This window comes from Ovis aries, chromosome 25 (genome assembly GCF_016772045.2).
Source record: "Ovis aries strain OAR_USU_Benz2616 breed Rambouillet chromosome 25, ARS-UI_Ramb_v3.0, whole genome shotgun sequence".
Classification (NCBI taxonomy): domain Eukaryota; kingdom Metazoa; phylum Chordata; class Mammalia; order Artiodactyla; family Bovidae; genus Ovis; species Ovis aries.
The window spans coordinates 28,578,565-28,595,707 of record NC_056078.1 but is presented as its reverse complement, the minus strand read 5'-3'; the positions used below and the strand labels follow the sequence as shown (position 1 = coordinate 28,595,707).

At 37.6% G+C, this 17,143-nt stretch overlaps 1 protein-coding gene across 11 annotated transcripts in view; it reads left to right on the top strand.

The window, feature by feature from the left end:
* CFAP70 (cilia and flagella associated protein 70) overlaps nucleotides 1-17,143 on the top strand; it is an 83,144-nt gene that overhangs the window by 7,207 nt on the left and 58,794 nt on the right. For 7 of the 11 annotated variants that reach the window (XM_060406651.1, XM_042240994.2, XM_042240990.2 and 4 more), the window contains 6 exons: nucleotides 2,106-2,204; nucleotides 2,375-2,454; nucleotides 7,500-7,679; nucleotides 10,050-10,232; nucleotides 12,096-12,190; nucleotides 15,347-15,446. In XM_060406651.1, the coding sequence (XP_060262634.1) occupies nucleotides 2,106-2,204; nucleotides 2,375-2,454; nucleotides 7,500-7,679; nucleotides 10,050-10,232; nucleotides 12,096-12,190; nucleotides 15,347-15,446 (737 nt within the window). Of the gene's footprint in view, nucleotides 1-2,105; nucleotides 2,205-2,374; nucleotides 2,455-7,499; nucleotides 7,680-10,049; nucleotides 10,233-12,095; nucleotides 12,191-15,346; nucleotides 15,447-17,143 lie in introns of those variants that run through there. The other 4 variants (XM_060406649.1, XM_060406650.1, XM_042240989.2 and 1 more) reach the window with 2 other exon arrangements.

Here is a 17,143-nt window from a genome sequence, read left to right as displayed (position 1 = left end):
AAATAAATATAATGAGAAAGAAAAAAGATGAATCCAGAAGGTGAGATATTCTCTATAACTGTCCTGATGTCTCCAAGAAAGCAGTGCCATATTAAAAAAATGTATGTGGGAGGAGGGATGGTTGTAAATGAAAAGAACATGAAGAATCATGACAGCCAATTGCAACATGTGGCCTTTGATACACACCAGCTACAGAATAAATTTTGGGACAGTTGAGAAATGTTAGATGTAGACTGGGCATTAGATGCATTAAGGCATTATGTTTAATGCTGTTATGCATATTTACTAGATGTGATAGAGATGTTGTGGTTATGTAGGAAAGTACTGTATTTTGGATTTGTATACTTTAATATTTGGGAGTAAAATGTAAAGATGTCTGTAAGTTACTTGGAAGTATTTCCACGAACATGAAGCAAGTATATGCTAACTATTGTTAAACCTCCATGCTGGTTATCAGTCCAGTTCAGTTCAGTCGCTCAGTTGTGTCCGACTCTGCGCCCCCATGAATTGCAGCATGCCAGGCCTCCCTGTCCATCACCAATGCCCGGAGTTCACTCAGACTCATGTCCATCGAGTCTGTGATGACATCCAGCCATCTCATCCTCTGTCGTCCCCTTCTTCTCCTGCCCCTAATCCCTCCCAGCATGAGGGTCTTTTCCAATGAGTCAACTCTTTGCATGAGGTGGCCAAAGTATTGGAGTTTCAGCTTCAGCATCAGTCTTTCCAATGAACACCCAGGACTGATCTCCTTTAGGATGGACTGGTTGGATCTCCTTGCAGTCCAAGGGACTCTCAAGAGTCTTCTCCAACACCATAGTTCAAAAGCATCAATTCTTCAGTGCTCAGCTTTCTTCACAGTCCCACTCTCACATCCATACATGACCACTGGAAAAACCATAGCCTTGATTAGACGGACCTTTGTTGGCAAAGTAATGTCTCTGTTTTTTAATATGCCGTCTAGGTTGGTCATAACTTTCTTTCCAAGGAGTAAGCGTCTGTTAATTTCATGACTGCAATCACCATCTGCAGTCATTTGGGAGCCCAGAAAAATAAAGTCTGCCACTGTTTCCACTGTTTCCCCATCTATTTCCCATGAAGTGATGGGACTGAATGCCATGATCTTCGTTTTCTGAATGTTGAGTTTTAAGCTAGCTTCTTCACTCTCCTCTCTCACTTTCATCAAGAGACTGTTTAGTTCTTCTTCACTTTCTGCCATAAGGATGGTGTCATCTGCATATCTGAGGTTATTGATATTTCTTGTGGCAATCTTGATTCCAGCTTGTGCTTATTCCAGCCCAGCATTTCTCATGATGTATTCTGCATATAAGCTTAATAGGGATATTTTACACGTTGGTCGCGTCCAACTCTTTGTGACCCCATGGACTGTAGCCCACCAGGCTCCTCTGTCTATGGGGTTTTCCAGAGGTAAGAATACTGGAGTGGGTTGCCGTTTCCTTCTCCAGGGGATCTTCCCAACACAGGGACTGAACCCAGGTCTCCTGCATTGCAGGCAGATTCTTTACCATCTGTGCTACTCATTTTTACATATTTGAAATTTTTCATAATAAATATCAACACATACAAGGAATGATGCTGCAGTGAAAAGCCTGGTACATACCTTGCATGCTCTATAAATTATTCCAAGGTGTGCTAAGTCCTACGCTGGGCAATATGGGAAGACCTGGAACAGTGTTTTTCAAACTACAGATGGTGATTTTTAGTCTTTCTGAAAGTTGATTGAGGGAGTCATGACCAGTAATTTCTTATACATGAAACGTAATAGAAAATACCTAAGGATTTTGAGCTAGTAAGGATGAATATTATGTGAAACTTTGTTACAGTCATATGTATCAGTAAATTTATACTGATGTGTGTACATGATGATGATCTAAAATCCTTTCTAAAAATAATTTGCATGGAAAGAAGTTTAATAAGTCACTGAGAAGGTCCAGCATCTCCCACTGGAAGTTGCTAATAATGGTGCCTTCTTGAGTTTCCAGTTCATTTCTCTTAACTTGATTTTCTTTGACAGTGCTTTGTTTGTACCTTGGTTATCTGATTTGTGAGTTAGACATGTTCTCATTTCTTTGTTTTGATTTTTCTAGTAACAGTGACTGAAGTTTTACCAAAGGAAAAGAAACAGAAAGAGGAGAAGACCATGGTTCTTGGTCAAGCTGTGGTGGACCTTCTTCCTCTGCTGGAAGGTCAGATGTGTGATTTGCTCAACAGCAGAAATAACCAAGCCCGTGAAACTTAGTTCCAGAGAAGTACAAAAATCACCCGCAATGAATTTGAGAGATGCGATGGAACGATGAGCACAGCTATCTCTGCAAAACCCTTCCTTTTTTGGCTTGACCTGGGCTTCTTTTCACAGGAGAAAGTTCATTTGCAACAGTGGTACCACTGCACCCTGTGCCAGGTTCGCCCATAGAACCTTTTCGATCAGGTGTTAAGGTAATCAGAGTTTTAACTCTCCAACATTTCAGCCTGATGTTCAGTCAAGACTGTCTGCTCGTAAGGTTCAATTTAGTTGAGTCTAATTCGTCAGGCACTTTCTTTCCTTCTTTTCACAGGCACACATAGTGTTAGGTTCTGGGAAACAAAGATAAAAAAGGCAGAATCCTACCTTAGGAGTTCATAGTCCACTCATCAAAAGTTATGACCACCAGTGTGATTAAATGATGGGGTGGGGTATATGGACACAGAGTAGATATCTGTTACTTTGCCCAGGGGTATATATAGGGAAGGTTTACCCATCAAAATACCTCTTTAACTATGTCCTGGTGGGTTAAATTAAATAGTATCTGAGGCAGCTAACACAGTTTCTGCATGGTAGCCTGCCCCTGACCACCGGAAGAGGGGAAGCATGAATCGGTAGGCTGTGCTACTGGTTTGTGTTCTGGGCCTTGTTTCACTTTCTCCTGGCATCAGCAGCTTCTTGAGGCACTGCTGTTACCACCCTTGTGCAGGTACACACTCACTCTTCAGCAGACACCACAGCTGCCTTCTGTTTTGCACAAGCAAAGGAGAGAGAAAGGCCCAACTGTCCCAACTATTCTGAATGCAGTTCCCTATTTAACAATTGAGGTGGGCCCTTCCTGATTCCTGTGGATTCTGCCACAATCCACTCCTACATCTGCTGTGATTCTCTCCTCTTATTCTAGGATATGATTGGTTTTTTCCTGTTTTTTTTTTTTTTTGTTGTTGTTGTTGATCTGATTTAATTTTCTTTCTGTCTGTCAAGGATTCCTAAAACTGTGTAGTCCAGGAATGGCATTTCTTATTCTTGGGCTGTTATAGCATTATTGTTTTATTGATGATAAGGATAATCATTTAGTATCTTTCTGTCATTTCATATGCTGGAAAGAGGTAGATATTTGAGCTTAATTTGCCTTCCTTGGTCCAGTGACCCAGCCTCTGTGCTGTTGATTTCCTTTAAATCACTGTAGGGGAAAAGTTAGTCAAATGATTTGTCAGTCCTCATGACCTCTGCTCATAATATTCCTGTGTTTAATTGTTTCACGTACTCAAGGAAAAAATATATAACAAGAATTCTCACTAATTTTATATAGTAGCATAGATTAGTCTTTTTTCAAGACTCAGAGACTAAAATGACATAAACCTGTCCTTGAAAAGGAGACTTCAATTTGTCATCTGGTATTCCCTGTCATATTCAATAATACAAATCAGAAACCTGAGGGACATTCCCGCTTATCTTCTCAGAGACATATTGATCAGAGATACCACATTCTCCAATGTCTCTCCTTCTTAAAAATCTTTCCTCCCTTTGGTATTCTGATTTCTAGCTCACTGACTCTTCCTTCTTAGCTTCCTGCATTGCATCTCTTTCCCCTGGTGGTGGTGGTAGTTACTAAGTCATGTCTGACTGTTTGCAGCCCCGTGAACTGTAGCCCACCAGACCCTTCTGTCCATGGGATTTCCCAGGCAAGAATGCTGGAGTGGGTTGCCATTCCCTTCTTCAGGGGATCTTTCCGACCCAGGGATTCAAGCCAGGGCTCCTGCACTGCAGGCAGATTCTTTACCATCTGACTCACCACTGAAGCTCCTGTCTTTCCTCTATCTGTTGCTTAGTATGAAGGTTCTGTCCTTGGTCACCTTCTTTTCTTAATCTGTGTTCAATTCCTAGGGAAGGGTTATCATCCATAAATTTGAGGGGAAGGGTATCATCCATGAATTTCACATGTAAAGTCTGACATTCTGAAATTCAGGAGAGGGGGTCTGAGCTAGAGCTGCTGAATTAAAAGTCTTCAGACCCCTCTCCTGAATTTCAGAATGTCAGACTTTACAATTACCTACTGATTTCTCTATAATGAAATTCCACTCAACATTTTAAAACTGAACTTAACATCTTCCTTTTATTTTATTTTGGATAGTGGCATCACTCATTCATAAATCACAGGACATCTATAGAATCTATATTACTTCCATGACTGCTCACCCAGACTCTGACACTAACCTGCAAATTGGAACTGCACCAAATCCAGCCTTTTCTATATCCTCAGTGAGTGCCTTTGGAATCTCTCTTCTTAGCTTTATTCTTACACTTTATCACCTTATAATCTCTCACTTGGAACATTACAAGTAGACTTGTAACTGCCTTTGCTTCCCTCCAGTTCTGCCTTCCCACTGCTTGCAGAGTGACTTAAAAGTAAATATGATCTCATCTCTTCCCCTGCTTCAGTTCAGTTCAGTTCAGTCGCTCAGTCATGTCCAACTCTTTGCGACACCAGGGACTGCAGCATGCCAGGCCTCTCTGTCCATCACCAACTCCCAGAGTTCACCCAAACCCATGGCCATTGAGTCAGTGACGTCATCCAACCATCTCATCCTCTGTCGTCCTCTTCTTCTCCTGCCCTCAGTCTCTCCCAGCATCAGGGTCTTTTCAGGTGAGTCAGCTCTTCACATCAGGTGGCCAAAGTATTGGAGTTTCAGCTTCAACATCAGTCCTTCCAATGAAGAGTCAGGACTGATCTCCTTTAGGATGGACTGGCTGGATCTCCTTGCAGTCCAAGGGACTCCCAAGAGTCTTCTCTAACACCACAGTTCAAAGCATCAATTCTTCGGTGCTCAGCTTTCTTCACAGTCTCACATCCATACATGACCACTGGAAAAACCATAGCCTTGACTAGATGGACCTTTGTTGACAAAGTAATGTCTCTGCTTTTCAATATGCTATCTAGGTTGGTCATAACTTTCCTTCCAAGGAATGTCTTTTAATTTCATGGCTGCAATCACCATCTGCAGTAATTTTGGAGCCCAGAAAAATAAAGTCAGCCACTGTTTCCACTGTTTCCCCATCTATTTCCCATGAAGTGGTGGGACCAGATGCCATGATCTTAGTTTTCTGAATTTTGAGCTTTAAGCCAACTTTTCCACTCTCCACTTTCACTTTCATCAAGAGGCTCTTTAGTTCTTCTTCACTTTCTGCCATAAGGGTGGTGTCATCTGCATATCTGAGGTTATTGATATTTCTCCCGGCAATCTTGATTCCAGCTTGTGCTTCCTCCAGCCCAGTGTTTCTCATGATGTACTCTGCATAAAAGTTAAATAAGCAGAGTGACAATATACAGCCTTGACATACTCCTTTTCCTATTTGGAACCAGTCTGTTGTTCCATGTCCAGTTCTAACTGTTGCTTCCTGACCTGCATATAGGTTTCTCAAGAGGCAGGTCAAGTGGTCTGGTATTCCCATCTCTTTCAGAATTTTCCACAATTTATTGTGGTCCATACAGTCAAAGGCTTTGGCATAGTCAATGAAGCAGAAATAGATGTTTTTCTGGAACTCTCTTGCTTTTTCGATAATCTAGCAGATCTTTCAGTGTCATTTCTGGTTCCTCTGCCTTTTCTAAAACCAGCTTGAACATCAGGAAGTTCACAGTTCATGTATTGCTGAAGCCTGGCTTGGAGAATTTTGAGCATCACTTTACTAGCGTGTGAGATGAGTGCAATTGTGTGGTAGTTTGAGCATTCTGTGGCATTGCCTTTCTTTGGGATTGGAATGAAAACTGACCTTTTCCAGTTCTGTGGCCACTGCTGAGTTTTCCAAATTTGCTGGCATATTGAGGGCAGCACTTTCACAGAATCATCTTTCAGGATTTGAAATAGCTCAACTGGAATTCCATCACCTCCACTAGCTTTGTTCATAGTGATGCTTCCTAAGTCCCACTTGACTTCACATTCCAGGATATCTGACCCTAGATGAGTGATCACACCATCGTGATTATCTGGGTCGTGAAGACCTTTTTGGTACAGCTCTTCTGTGTATTCTTGCCACCTCTTCTTAATATCTTCTGCTTCTGTTAGGTCCCTACCATTTCTGTCCTTTATTGAGCCCATCTTTGCATGAAATGTTCCCTTGATATCTCTAATTTTCTTCAGGAGATCTCTAGTCTTTCCTATTCTATTTTTTGCCTCTGTTTCTTTGCATTGATCACTGAGGACGGCTTTCTTATCTCTTCTTGCTATTCTTTGGAACTCTGCATTCAGATGCTTATATCTTTCCTTTCCTCCTTTGCCTTTTGCTTCTCCTCTTTTCACAGCTATTTGTAAGGCCTCCCCAGACAGCCATTTTGGTTTTTTGCATTTCTTTTTCCTGGGGATGGTCTTGCTCCCTGTCTCCTGTACAATGTCATGAACCTCCATCCATAGTTCATCAGGCACTCTGTCTATGAGATCTAGTCCCTTAAATCTGTTTTTCACTTCCACTGTATAGTCATAAGGGATTTGATTTAGGTCATACCTGAATGGTCTCGTGACTTTCCACACTTTCTTCAATTTAAGTCTGAATTTGACAATAAGTAGTTCATGATCTGAGCCACAGTCAGCTCCCGGTCTTGTTTTTCGTGACTGTATAGAGCTTCTCCATCTTTGGCTGCAGAGAATATAATCAATCTGATTTCGGTGTTGGCCATCTAGTGATGTCCATGTGTAGAGTCTTCTCTTGTGTTATTGGAAGAAGGTATTTGCTATGATCAAATCTTGGTAGCCTTACTAAAAAAATTCATTCCTAGAGCTTTTTGTGCTACCAGAAATACTTTTTCACCTTTGAAAAACAGAAATATGTTGAAGAACATGATTTTAAAATATTTAATAAAAAACATAAAATTTTTTTCAGCTCTATATTTAAATTACAGAAATAATCATAAAATACACTGGCAATAAAAGCACCCTAATCTCACTCACTCATGTGCAACTATTAATAACATTTCGGTATAAAACTTTCTGATTCCTTGTCTATATGTATTTGTATTCATACTTGCCCTCAGAAAGGAAGGGCTCTAACTTTGAGATAAGATTTTCTTCTTGGCTTTATCTCTAAACTATGGGACCTAGAAAGAGTTATTTGACTCCTCTGTATGGAAATAATTAAACCTGACCTTCTTACCATGAACAGTAATGTGAGATTCAAAAGAGATAATGTGAAACCTGGGGAGGCCACTGGCGTTTTGAAATTTCTGTGTAATTTTACTCTTTTATAGCAGTGCAGCCTTGAAGTTAAAGTATTTGTCGCGGAGCCCTTATTGACCCCAGCCCAGATCTCAGGAGGCAATCTTCTGAAGGTCACATTGGAGGCTGCCTACTCGGTGCCTGAATCCTTCATTCCAATAGGGCCGCTGCAGAACTACATGGTTGGTATGCAAGTTCCGTCAGCTGGAGAGGTAAAGACTTACAGCCCGATATTCATACAGATTTAGACACTCGTATGGCTATCTCTTCTTCTCCTTCTAAGATTTTATTCAAAGCAAGCTCTGTTAACAGCTGAGTTTTTTAGGCTCAAAAAAAAAAAATCGTTCACTTTTGTTTTACACATAGATGTTAATTTTATAGTTTACATGTTACATATAGTCTGTGTATAATTTATATCAATAAATACGTATTTATTGTGGAAAATATGTAAATCACTTAAAAACTGACAATTTTTGGAAGTCTTATTTCTACAAAGATTACTTTTTGCATATATATTGTAAATTTTGTATAGTGTTTTACATTATAGTCTTTTACTTCCAAGTTATTTTCTTAGTCCAGATTTCTATAGAACGATGTGTATGGGTCTTTTGAGGCTCTTAAAAGAGTTTTTCAAATTGCTTGTTAAAAAAGTATAATAGTTTCATCTGCTTTATTGCCATTTTACACTTTTTACGCATAGAAATCTCCAGTTCCTTTTTGCCATTCAGCGCTCCCACCTGCAGTGCAATTTCTCTAATATTTACCAACTCTTGTTATTTTCTTTTCTCATAATAGCCATTTTAATAGGTATGAAGTAGCAAACCTTGTGTTTTGATTTATATTTCCCTAGTGAAATAAAAATTAAAGGTTGCTGAGCATCTTTTCATGTGCTTATTGGCCATTTTATATCTTCTTTGGGGAAATATCTATTCAGGTGCTTTGCTCATTTCTGACCTGGGTTGTTTGTCTTTTTGTTGTTGGCATTTTAGGAGTCCTCTGTATTTTTTAGCTGTTAATCCCTTATCAGCTGTGTGATTTGTAAGTATTTTCTCCCCTTCTGTTGGCTGCCTTTTCTTATGCTGGTTAGTATCTTTTGATGCCCCAGAGTTTTCAATTTTGATGACGTTCTATTTATCCATTTTTTAATTTTGTTATAACGAAGAAATCATTGCCAAATGCGATGTCTAGAGGCTTTTCCCCTGTGTTTGCATCTAACAATTTTACAGTTTTAGCTCTTATGTTTTGGCCTTTGATCCATTTTTGAGTTAATTTTTGTATATGGTGTTAGGTAAGAACTAATCTCATTCTTTTGCATGTGAATAACTAGTCTTCTTAGAACCATTTGTTGGAAAGACTGTCCTGTCCGTATTGAATGGTTTTGACATCCTTAATTTTGTCAATTTTTGCTAGCATTATTGGGTGTTTTTTTTGAAGAGCAGATTTTCAAAGATTATTACTCTACTATCCCGTAAAGGCCCCTCCACAGAAGTTTTAAAACTTAACTCAAAGAATTAGAATAGTTGACTTACAGGTTATGCCAATTTTAACTTTTATAATAGACTACAAAATTGCTTTCCATAGTTATACCAATTTACATTTCCATCAACTATGTGTAAGAATACCATTAACTTTACAGTGCTGTCAACAGTTAATATTTTCAGACTTTGACTCTCCCAATCTGCGGTTTAAAGTGATATCTCATGGTTTTAATGTGCATTTCACTTATTCATGATATTTGGCATGTTTTTATTTAAATGTTGGATTTTCTAATTTGCTTTTCTCTAAATTGTCTGTTTATAGACTTTGCCAATTTTCTGTTGCAAATTTATTTTAGATGAATTGCAAATATAAGAATGTTTATATTTTTGGCCTTTGTCACATTTGTTTTGTAAAAGAATTTTTAAAAAGATACATCATGACTCTCATATAAGTATAAAATGAAATAAAGGGATTAAACCAATTCAAACAAGAATCTGAACAAATGGCCCAGAGTTGTTCAGAGGTAAGGTTGCTTACCTTTTCCTGGTAAGTGAAAGTGAAAGTGAAGTCGCCCAGTCGTGTCCGACTCCATGGACTGTTGCCTACCAGGCTCCTCCCTCCATGGGATTCTCCAGGCAAGAGTACTGGAGTGGATTGCCATTTCCTTCTCCAGGAGATCTTCCCGACCCAGGGATCAAACCCGGGTCTCCTGCATTCCAGGCAGATGCTTTAACCTCTGAGCCACCAGGGAAGCCCCTATTTCCTGGTAAGCAACCAGGAAAGTTATAATATGTTTGCTGATAATTCAAAACTTATCATCAGCCATAGGGGAATAATGAGTTATACTTTTACTGGACAAAATACATGTGCATATCTATGGACAAGAATAATTTGCATTATTATCAATTTTCTATAAATTAAAGAATTATAAAATAGCACAAAGACAAATGAAGGACATAGGCCCCTCTTTAGACTCAGCTAATCCCAGAAGGGTCTGTTAGACAATACCTGATACTCCATTGAAAAGACACTTCGGTAATCTTTTTTTGTCCACTTCAGAGTCTTTTACAAAATTTCCTGTTACATGGTATTTATTTCTATAGAAGGACTATCCCATCTTCTTCAAGAACGGAACTCTGAAGGTTGGAGGGGAAAGAGAACCTGTTCCTCGGCCCAAAAAATGGCCTATTGCCAATATTCTGGCTCCTGGAGCTAATAACATTCCTGATAGTTTCATCGTTGGTGGTCCTTATGAGGAAGAAGAAGGGGAACTCAACCACCCTGAGGTGAAAGAATTAGATGGTTTTTTGGTGGTAATCTCATTGCACTGACCTATGATAAAACATGTTTACAGTTTGTAAATCACTGTAACTCATATACACCCATTACCTTTTAAAACAGTTATGTCAAAACAATTATCTATAAAAATCTGATTAAAATATTTCCTGACAAGTCCAACAACCAAAATAATTGATTTAATTCATATTTTACTGTTTATCTCATTTGCAATTTATTTATTTATGAGTAGGTTATAATATAGTCGCAAGTTGAAAAAGCATGAAGAGAGAGGCAGTTACAGTCTCCCTGCTCTTCCTTGCCTCTTCTTCCTAATTCCTTCCTCGATCATCACCCTGATAGTTAACCTTCACTATAGTTTCTTGTGTTCCCTTTCAGATACTTTTTTTATGAATATAAATAAAGCAAAAGTACATAGTCAAAGGAAGACGCAGAAGCAAAAATGTTTAGAAAAGTAAAGTTTCCTAAAGATTCCTCACAAAGGGCGCAAGGGAGTCTGATTTCGGAAAGACTGGCTTATAGACATCGACATAGTAAAAGCCAGGGATCAAACTGTTTTTCTTTAGGGAGTCTGGATTTACAGAAAGTATTCAAAGTCTTGCTGTTTTCAGAACTAGAACCTGTCAGGAAGACTGTGCTATTTTTGCTTTATTTCAAGTGTGAAGTGTTTGTTTATTTTTAACTGAGTATCATATAAAGTGCTTAATCACATTGGAAGCACAGAAAATATGTTTTTTCTTCACATATTCACACACACAAATACCTACATGTATTCTTTCCTTGTCATTTTTTTCCACAAATGGTGACATACTCACATACTTCTGCAACTTGTTTTTTTTTGCTTTATAGTATATGGTGGAGATTTTTCCTACCTAAGTATACGAAGAGCATTCTCATCCTTTTTCTTTATTGGTACTTGCTGTATAATATGAAATGGTATGAACATCCTTTAATTTGCTTAATTAGTCTCCTGTTGGTGGACATTTAAGTTGTTGAAATTATTCCTTTGGTTCTTCCTTCCTTCCCTCCTTCCCTCTCTCCCTCTGTTCCTTCCTTCATATTTTTCTACAACGTATGTTTATCAAGGGCATAGGAAATTCTGTAAACACATTTGCAAATGTGTCTTGAACAAACCTAATCATTAGTGGAAACATTTGATGAAGTAATTTTATAGTGAGTGGTTGAATTACTTTAGCGTCTGATTCTAAATATTTTAAATAGAGCCGCTTGGGAAGCCCAGAGATAAGGCTAGCAGTATTTTTAAAATATTGTGTAGTGTCTTTTCTCATCATTGTGATTACTAAAAATTCATGCTTTACTTTTATTAATATTTTCACCTAGATCAGATATTTTATTTTAGATATTTAGATTTTATGTTCCATTTTAGTTTGAGTAACTAGTTCTCAACCTTGGTTGCTCATCATAGTCACGTGGAAAGCTTTTAAAACAACAGTGGCCAAACTCTAACCAGATCAATTGTATAAGAATTAACTTTTAAAGTAATACCAATGCCCAAGTTTTGATTTTTTGTTTTTGAAAGCTTCCAGATAATTCTAATATGCATCCAGGGTTGAGAATCACTGATTGAGGTTACGTGAATGAATATTTGGCAGTTAGTATTGGATTGATAAAAGGATAATATAAGTAATTTATTCTGTGTACTTTATTAATAGTAAAGTACTCAAAACTTTAAGATGGTGTTAGTGTTTTTAGTAGTAGTCATACTTAGAGTAGTAATAGTAGCAGTAGTAAAACTATTATGATCAAATCCATTAAAAGAATGCCCTCTGAGGGAGCTGGAGGCAACCATGCCATACTGAGAGAATAAAAGTCTCTGTCTTATGATTTTCTAGGATAGGGAATTTAGGAACCAAGCAGAATGCATGAAGAAAAGGATTACTTGGGACTTGGAAAGTCGCTGCTACCTTGATCCTCCTGCAGTGGTCAGGTAGGAAGAGGGAGGGAGTATGTCTAACCCATAGAGACTGTGGGAAGAAATGTTTTACTGTACTTTTATTTACAGTTGAGTTAAGGTGATCTGAGATTCTCTTCTCTACCACATCTGCTAATAGCAGGCTTCCAGTGATGGTGGTTTAACCATGGTGGATTCTTCTCCTTCATATAAAAGAAGGTCAGACCTAGTATGTATGGTGGCTCTACAGTACTATTAGGTATGCAGGCTCTTTCTCTTTGCTCTACCTTCTTTAACGTGTGCATTCCATACACAAGGTTATCTCGTGGTTCAAGATGGCTTTTTGGATCTCTAGCCTGCACTGTCACATTCCTGGCAGAAAGTTGGAAGAGGCAACTGCTCATGGATTAAAAAAGGACACATGCTGGCTGTATTAGCCCTTTTTGTAGAACCTTCTTTCATCTCGCTGCCCGTCTCTCAAAGAAAAAGAGACTTAGGAAAGAGTGGTTTTGTTGGACACATTGTCACCCGTACCAGATCAGGATTTATTTACTAAAGCAGAACATGACACAGTTTTGTGTGGTTAACTGTCAATCTCTGGTCACAGTGACCTAGTGATTAGGGAGAAGTGAGACATAAAGGATTATCAATATATGTATTATCTGAATGAAAATAAATACATTTTTAAATTAATAGGATATTTTTAGAACAGTTTTAGAATTATGAAAAAATTGATCACATATTCCAGAGTTCCTATATACCCAGTGTGATCGTAGTGTATAATATAAATGTGCATTGTTAGATTTGATTTGCTGATACTTCATTAAGGATGTATTGTTGCTATTATTACTTTGAACAGTTATCTATTTGACTAATTAAAAGTAAGAAAAAATTTAGATTTCTTTTACCTAAATCTGTTTCATTCTTATTCTCTTCTTGTCTTATGGATCCACATTTCCGACCCATCTCATATCTTTTTCTGTGAAGACTTTTAGCACTTCATGCATCACAGGTTTACTGGCCACAACTTGTTTCCATTTTTGTTTGACTAAAAGTCTATTTTTCCTTCATCTTTGAAGGATAATTCCAGTAGATATAGAATTCTAAGTTGGTAGTTGGTTTCTTTCAGAACTGTAAGTATTACACATCATTCTCTTCTTGCTTGCATGATTTCTGAAAGGAAATCCAAGATAATTCTTATCCTTATTCCTCTATAGGTAAGTTTTTTTTTCCTCTGACTTCAAGATTTTCTTTCTGTTTGGCTTTCTACAATTTGAATATGATATACCTAGGTGTAGATTTTATATATATATATATTTATTTATTATGCTTGGTGCCCTCAGCTTTCTAGATCTGTGGTATCTGTCATTAATTTGGTAAAATTTGCAGCCATTGTGACTTCAAATATTTCTTCTGCTCCTTTCTCATTTTTTTGCCCCTTCTGGTATTCCTAGATACCTTCTGTAATTGTCCCACAGTTCTTAGATATTCTTTTGTGATTGAAATTTTTTTTTCTCCTTTCTGTTTCAGTTTGGAAAATTTTTATTGGCTCAGTAGCTTCAAGATCACAGATTTTTTCCCTCAGTTATGTCCAGTCTGTTGACAAGCCCATCAAATTAATTTTTCTTTTTTGTTAGTGTTTTTGCTTTCCGCCGTTTCCTTTTGATTCTTTCTTAGAACTTCCATCTCTCTACTTATATTACCCATCTGTTCTTACGAGTTTTCTACTTATTCCATTAGAGTCCTTATCATATTAATCAATTATTTTAAATTATCTACCTGATAATTTCAAAATCTGTGTCATATCTGAGTCTAGTTCATATGATAGCTCTGCCTCTTCAGATGGCATTTTTCTTGCCTTTTAGCATTTCTTGTAGTTTTTTTCCTTTGAAGGCTGGACATTATGTTTTGGATAATAAGAAATGTGATGATTGGGTTTTTCAATGTGAGGTTTCATGTTAACTGGGTTGGGAGGTAGGCTGTATTTAATACTTACTATAGCTTTAAGTGCTAGAGGCTTCAGTGTCCTCTTACTCCTTCCCTGTTGTCTTTGGATTTGCTCAGAGCTTTTTCCCAAATAGGGTATGTGTTTTGCAGATTCTCAGTTATAATTCACTGTTATTATACTGGATCCTGTTGAATGGTGGTAAAGTGTTGGGGAAAGGAAGTTTTCTATAATCCTATTATTAAATCTCAGTATTTCAATGAGTTTGAGTCCCGAGGTTGTAACTTCATAAGTGTGTCTTTTTTTCTTCCTCTTCTCACGTGAGAAAGGAAGGCTAAATAGGGCTAGAGTTGTCTCATTGCCCTTTCCCTGGGTCAAATAAAACTCTGATGAAGTAGTTTCCCTTACAGAGCAGGCCTTTATTACAGAGAACACTCTGGACATATTTTAATACAGTTACTTTTCCCTTCTTTCTTGCTAAGACAATTTTTCTCCTGTTTTCACCATAAGAATCTGATGGAGCTCCTTGATTTAAACCCTAAGAAGGTGTGGAGACTCCCTAAGAGTGGGCACCCAGGAGTTTTTAACTCTCTGGTTAGTTCATTCTGTGTCCAGCAGTTTTTCACAATTATCTTTAAAGTGTTTCTACCAGTTAAACTGGCTCTAGTGGCTTCTGATGCCTGTAAGCTAATCTTAGCTATGCTTCTCTGTACTTGCTTGTTTCTCTATTTTTCAAGGTGGTGATTTGCCATATGAACTTAATTCTTAGGTGGATCTAAGAAGTCATTGATTTTTTTATTTGAACAGCTTTTTTCTTGTTGTAAAGACAAGAATGACAGCTTTCAAGCTCTTTATGTGTCCAAGGTGACACTGGAAATCCTACTGTGATTACTTTCACAGTAGAAATAAATGTATTTTGTACTTTGTGCAGACTTGTTTGATTATTTCTTTAGAATTAATTGCTAGAAGTAGAATTTCTGGGTCAAGGACTATGAACATTTTAAAGACTTTTGATTTATATTGTCAAACTGCTCTCAAAAACTACAATTTGCTTTTCCTAGCAATATAGGATAATTATTTTTGGAATTTTATAACTATGAGAAGATTTTAAAAGTTCACATACCGAATAAGAATTTTTGCATATAAGTATTCCATTGCTTTTAAAGAGCAAGATACTTCATTTTAACCTTAATTATACTAATCTCCTTTTTGCATATAATGCTAATGGGCTGATTCTTAATTTGCAGTTTTCAGAAGCGAATTGCTGATTGCCGATTTTGGCCTGTAGAGATCACGAGGGTTCCTCTGGTTGCTGTGCCCAAAGGGAAATCTGCTAAATTTGAAAAGGTAAATTTGTTCACTTAAAAAATATTTGTAGAAGAAATGCTGTGTCAGACCCAGCCTGTTACTCTGCTTCTGATTCTGATACCAAAGGAAACTGTGAACTGTGTGGCTGTTCCCTAGGGTAGCCAGCTCATCCTAATTTGCTTAATATTAATAATTTCCCAGTTTTAGTGCTGCAAGTCTCCTGTGTCAGGAAACTCCTCGTTCCTGGCAAATCAGAATGACTGGTAACCCTAGTTCCCTGTTGTCCACTAAAAATTATTTAGGCTTTATTCTCAGATATCCTGTTTCCCTTTAGCCCTTTGTTATAGTTTTACCACAAGTAAAACTATGAAATAGCCTTTGAATACACCAAAAGTAGCTAAATATTGGCTGTACGGTTCAACCTAATACATCTTCCCAAATTTATTTTAGACTGACCTACTTAAAATGTTTTAGCCTGCTAATTTTCATAGATGTGCTACTATTCTGAAAAGATATAGCTTCGATGAGCCTGGAACAAGTTCTCTACTGTTTTTTGTTTGTTTATGATAAAAAGAAATGCATTTGTCCGAGTGACTCTGTTTCTAATTCATCCCACTGATGATGCCAACAGTTGCTTCCTATCCTGCTGAAAGGGAAACCACAGGAAGTAGGTCAATCAATGTCTACTGCAGAAGACCTTTTTTTAAAAAAGTTGAAATATAGTTGTTGCACAATATTGTTAGCTTTTCAGGTGTACTGCATAATGATTTGACACTTCCATACATTATGAAGTGTTCACCATGATAAGTATAGTACCATCTGTCCCCGTGTAAAGTTATTACAGTAATATTGACCACATTCCTTATGTTGTATATTATTACAGTATATCTCTGTGACATATATTACATAACTGGTTGTGTGGACCTCTTAATCTCCTTCAGTTGTTTCCTCTCACCCACTGAATGACCGCTCCCTTCGGGCAACTACCCGTTTTTCTCTGTTTTTGTTTTGTTTTATTCTTTCTTTTTGATTCCACATACAAGTGAGATGATGTGGTATTTGTCTTTCTGTGTCTGACTTATTTCACTTAGCATAATACTTTCTAGATCCATCCATGTTGTCACAAATGGCAAGATTTCTTTTTTTATGGCTGAGTAATATTCCATTGTATATGTAGGTGTGTATGTGTGTGTATACATATACACACACACGTATATGCCACATCTTTGTCTTTTGTCTGTTTAGATAAAGTTATGTATCTATTTTTGGCTTTGCTGGGTCTTCGTTGTACAGGGGCATTTCTCTGGCTGCGGTGTGTGGATACTACACTCTAGCGGAAGCGCACCAGCTTCTCATTGCTCTGCTTGTTGCAGAGCATGGGCTCTAGAGTGTGTGGGCTTAGTTGCCCCGTGGCATGTGGAATCTTCTGTACCAGGGATGGAACCCATGTCTCTTGCTTTGTCTGATGGATTCTTTACTATTGAGCCACCAGGGAAGCCCTTTCTTTATCTATTGATAGACACTTAGGTCACTTCCATATCTATTTTACATAATCCTGTGATGAATATTGAAGTACATATTTTCTTTTCCAGTTAATGATATTGTTTTCTTCAGGTAAATATACCAAAGTGAAAATGCTAGATCAGATGGCAGGTATATTTTTAATTTTTTGTGGAACCTCCCTAGCGTTTTCCATAACAGCTCACCAATTTATAATCCCATCAACAGTACATTGT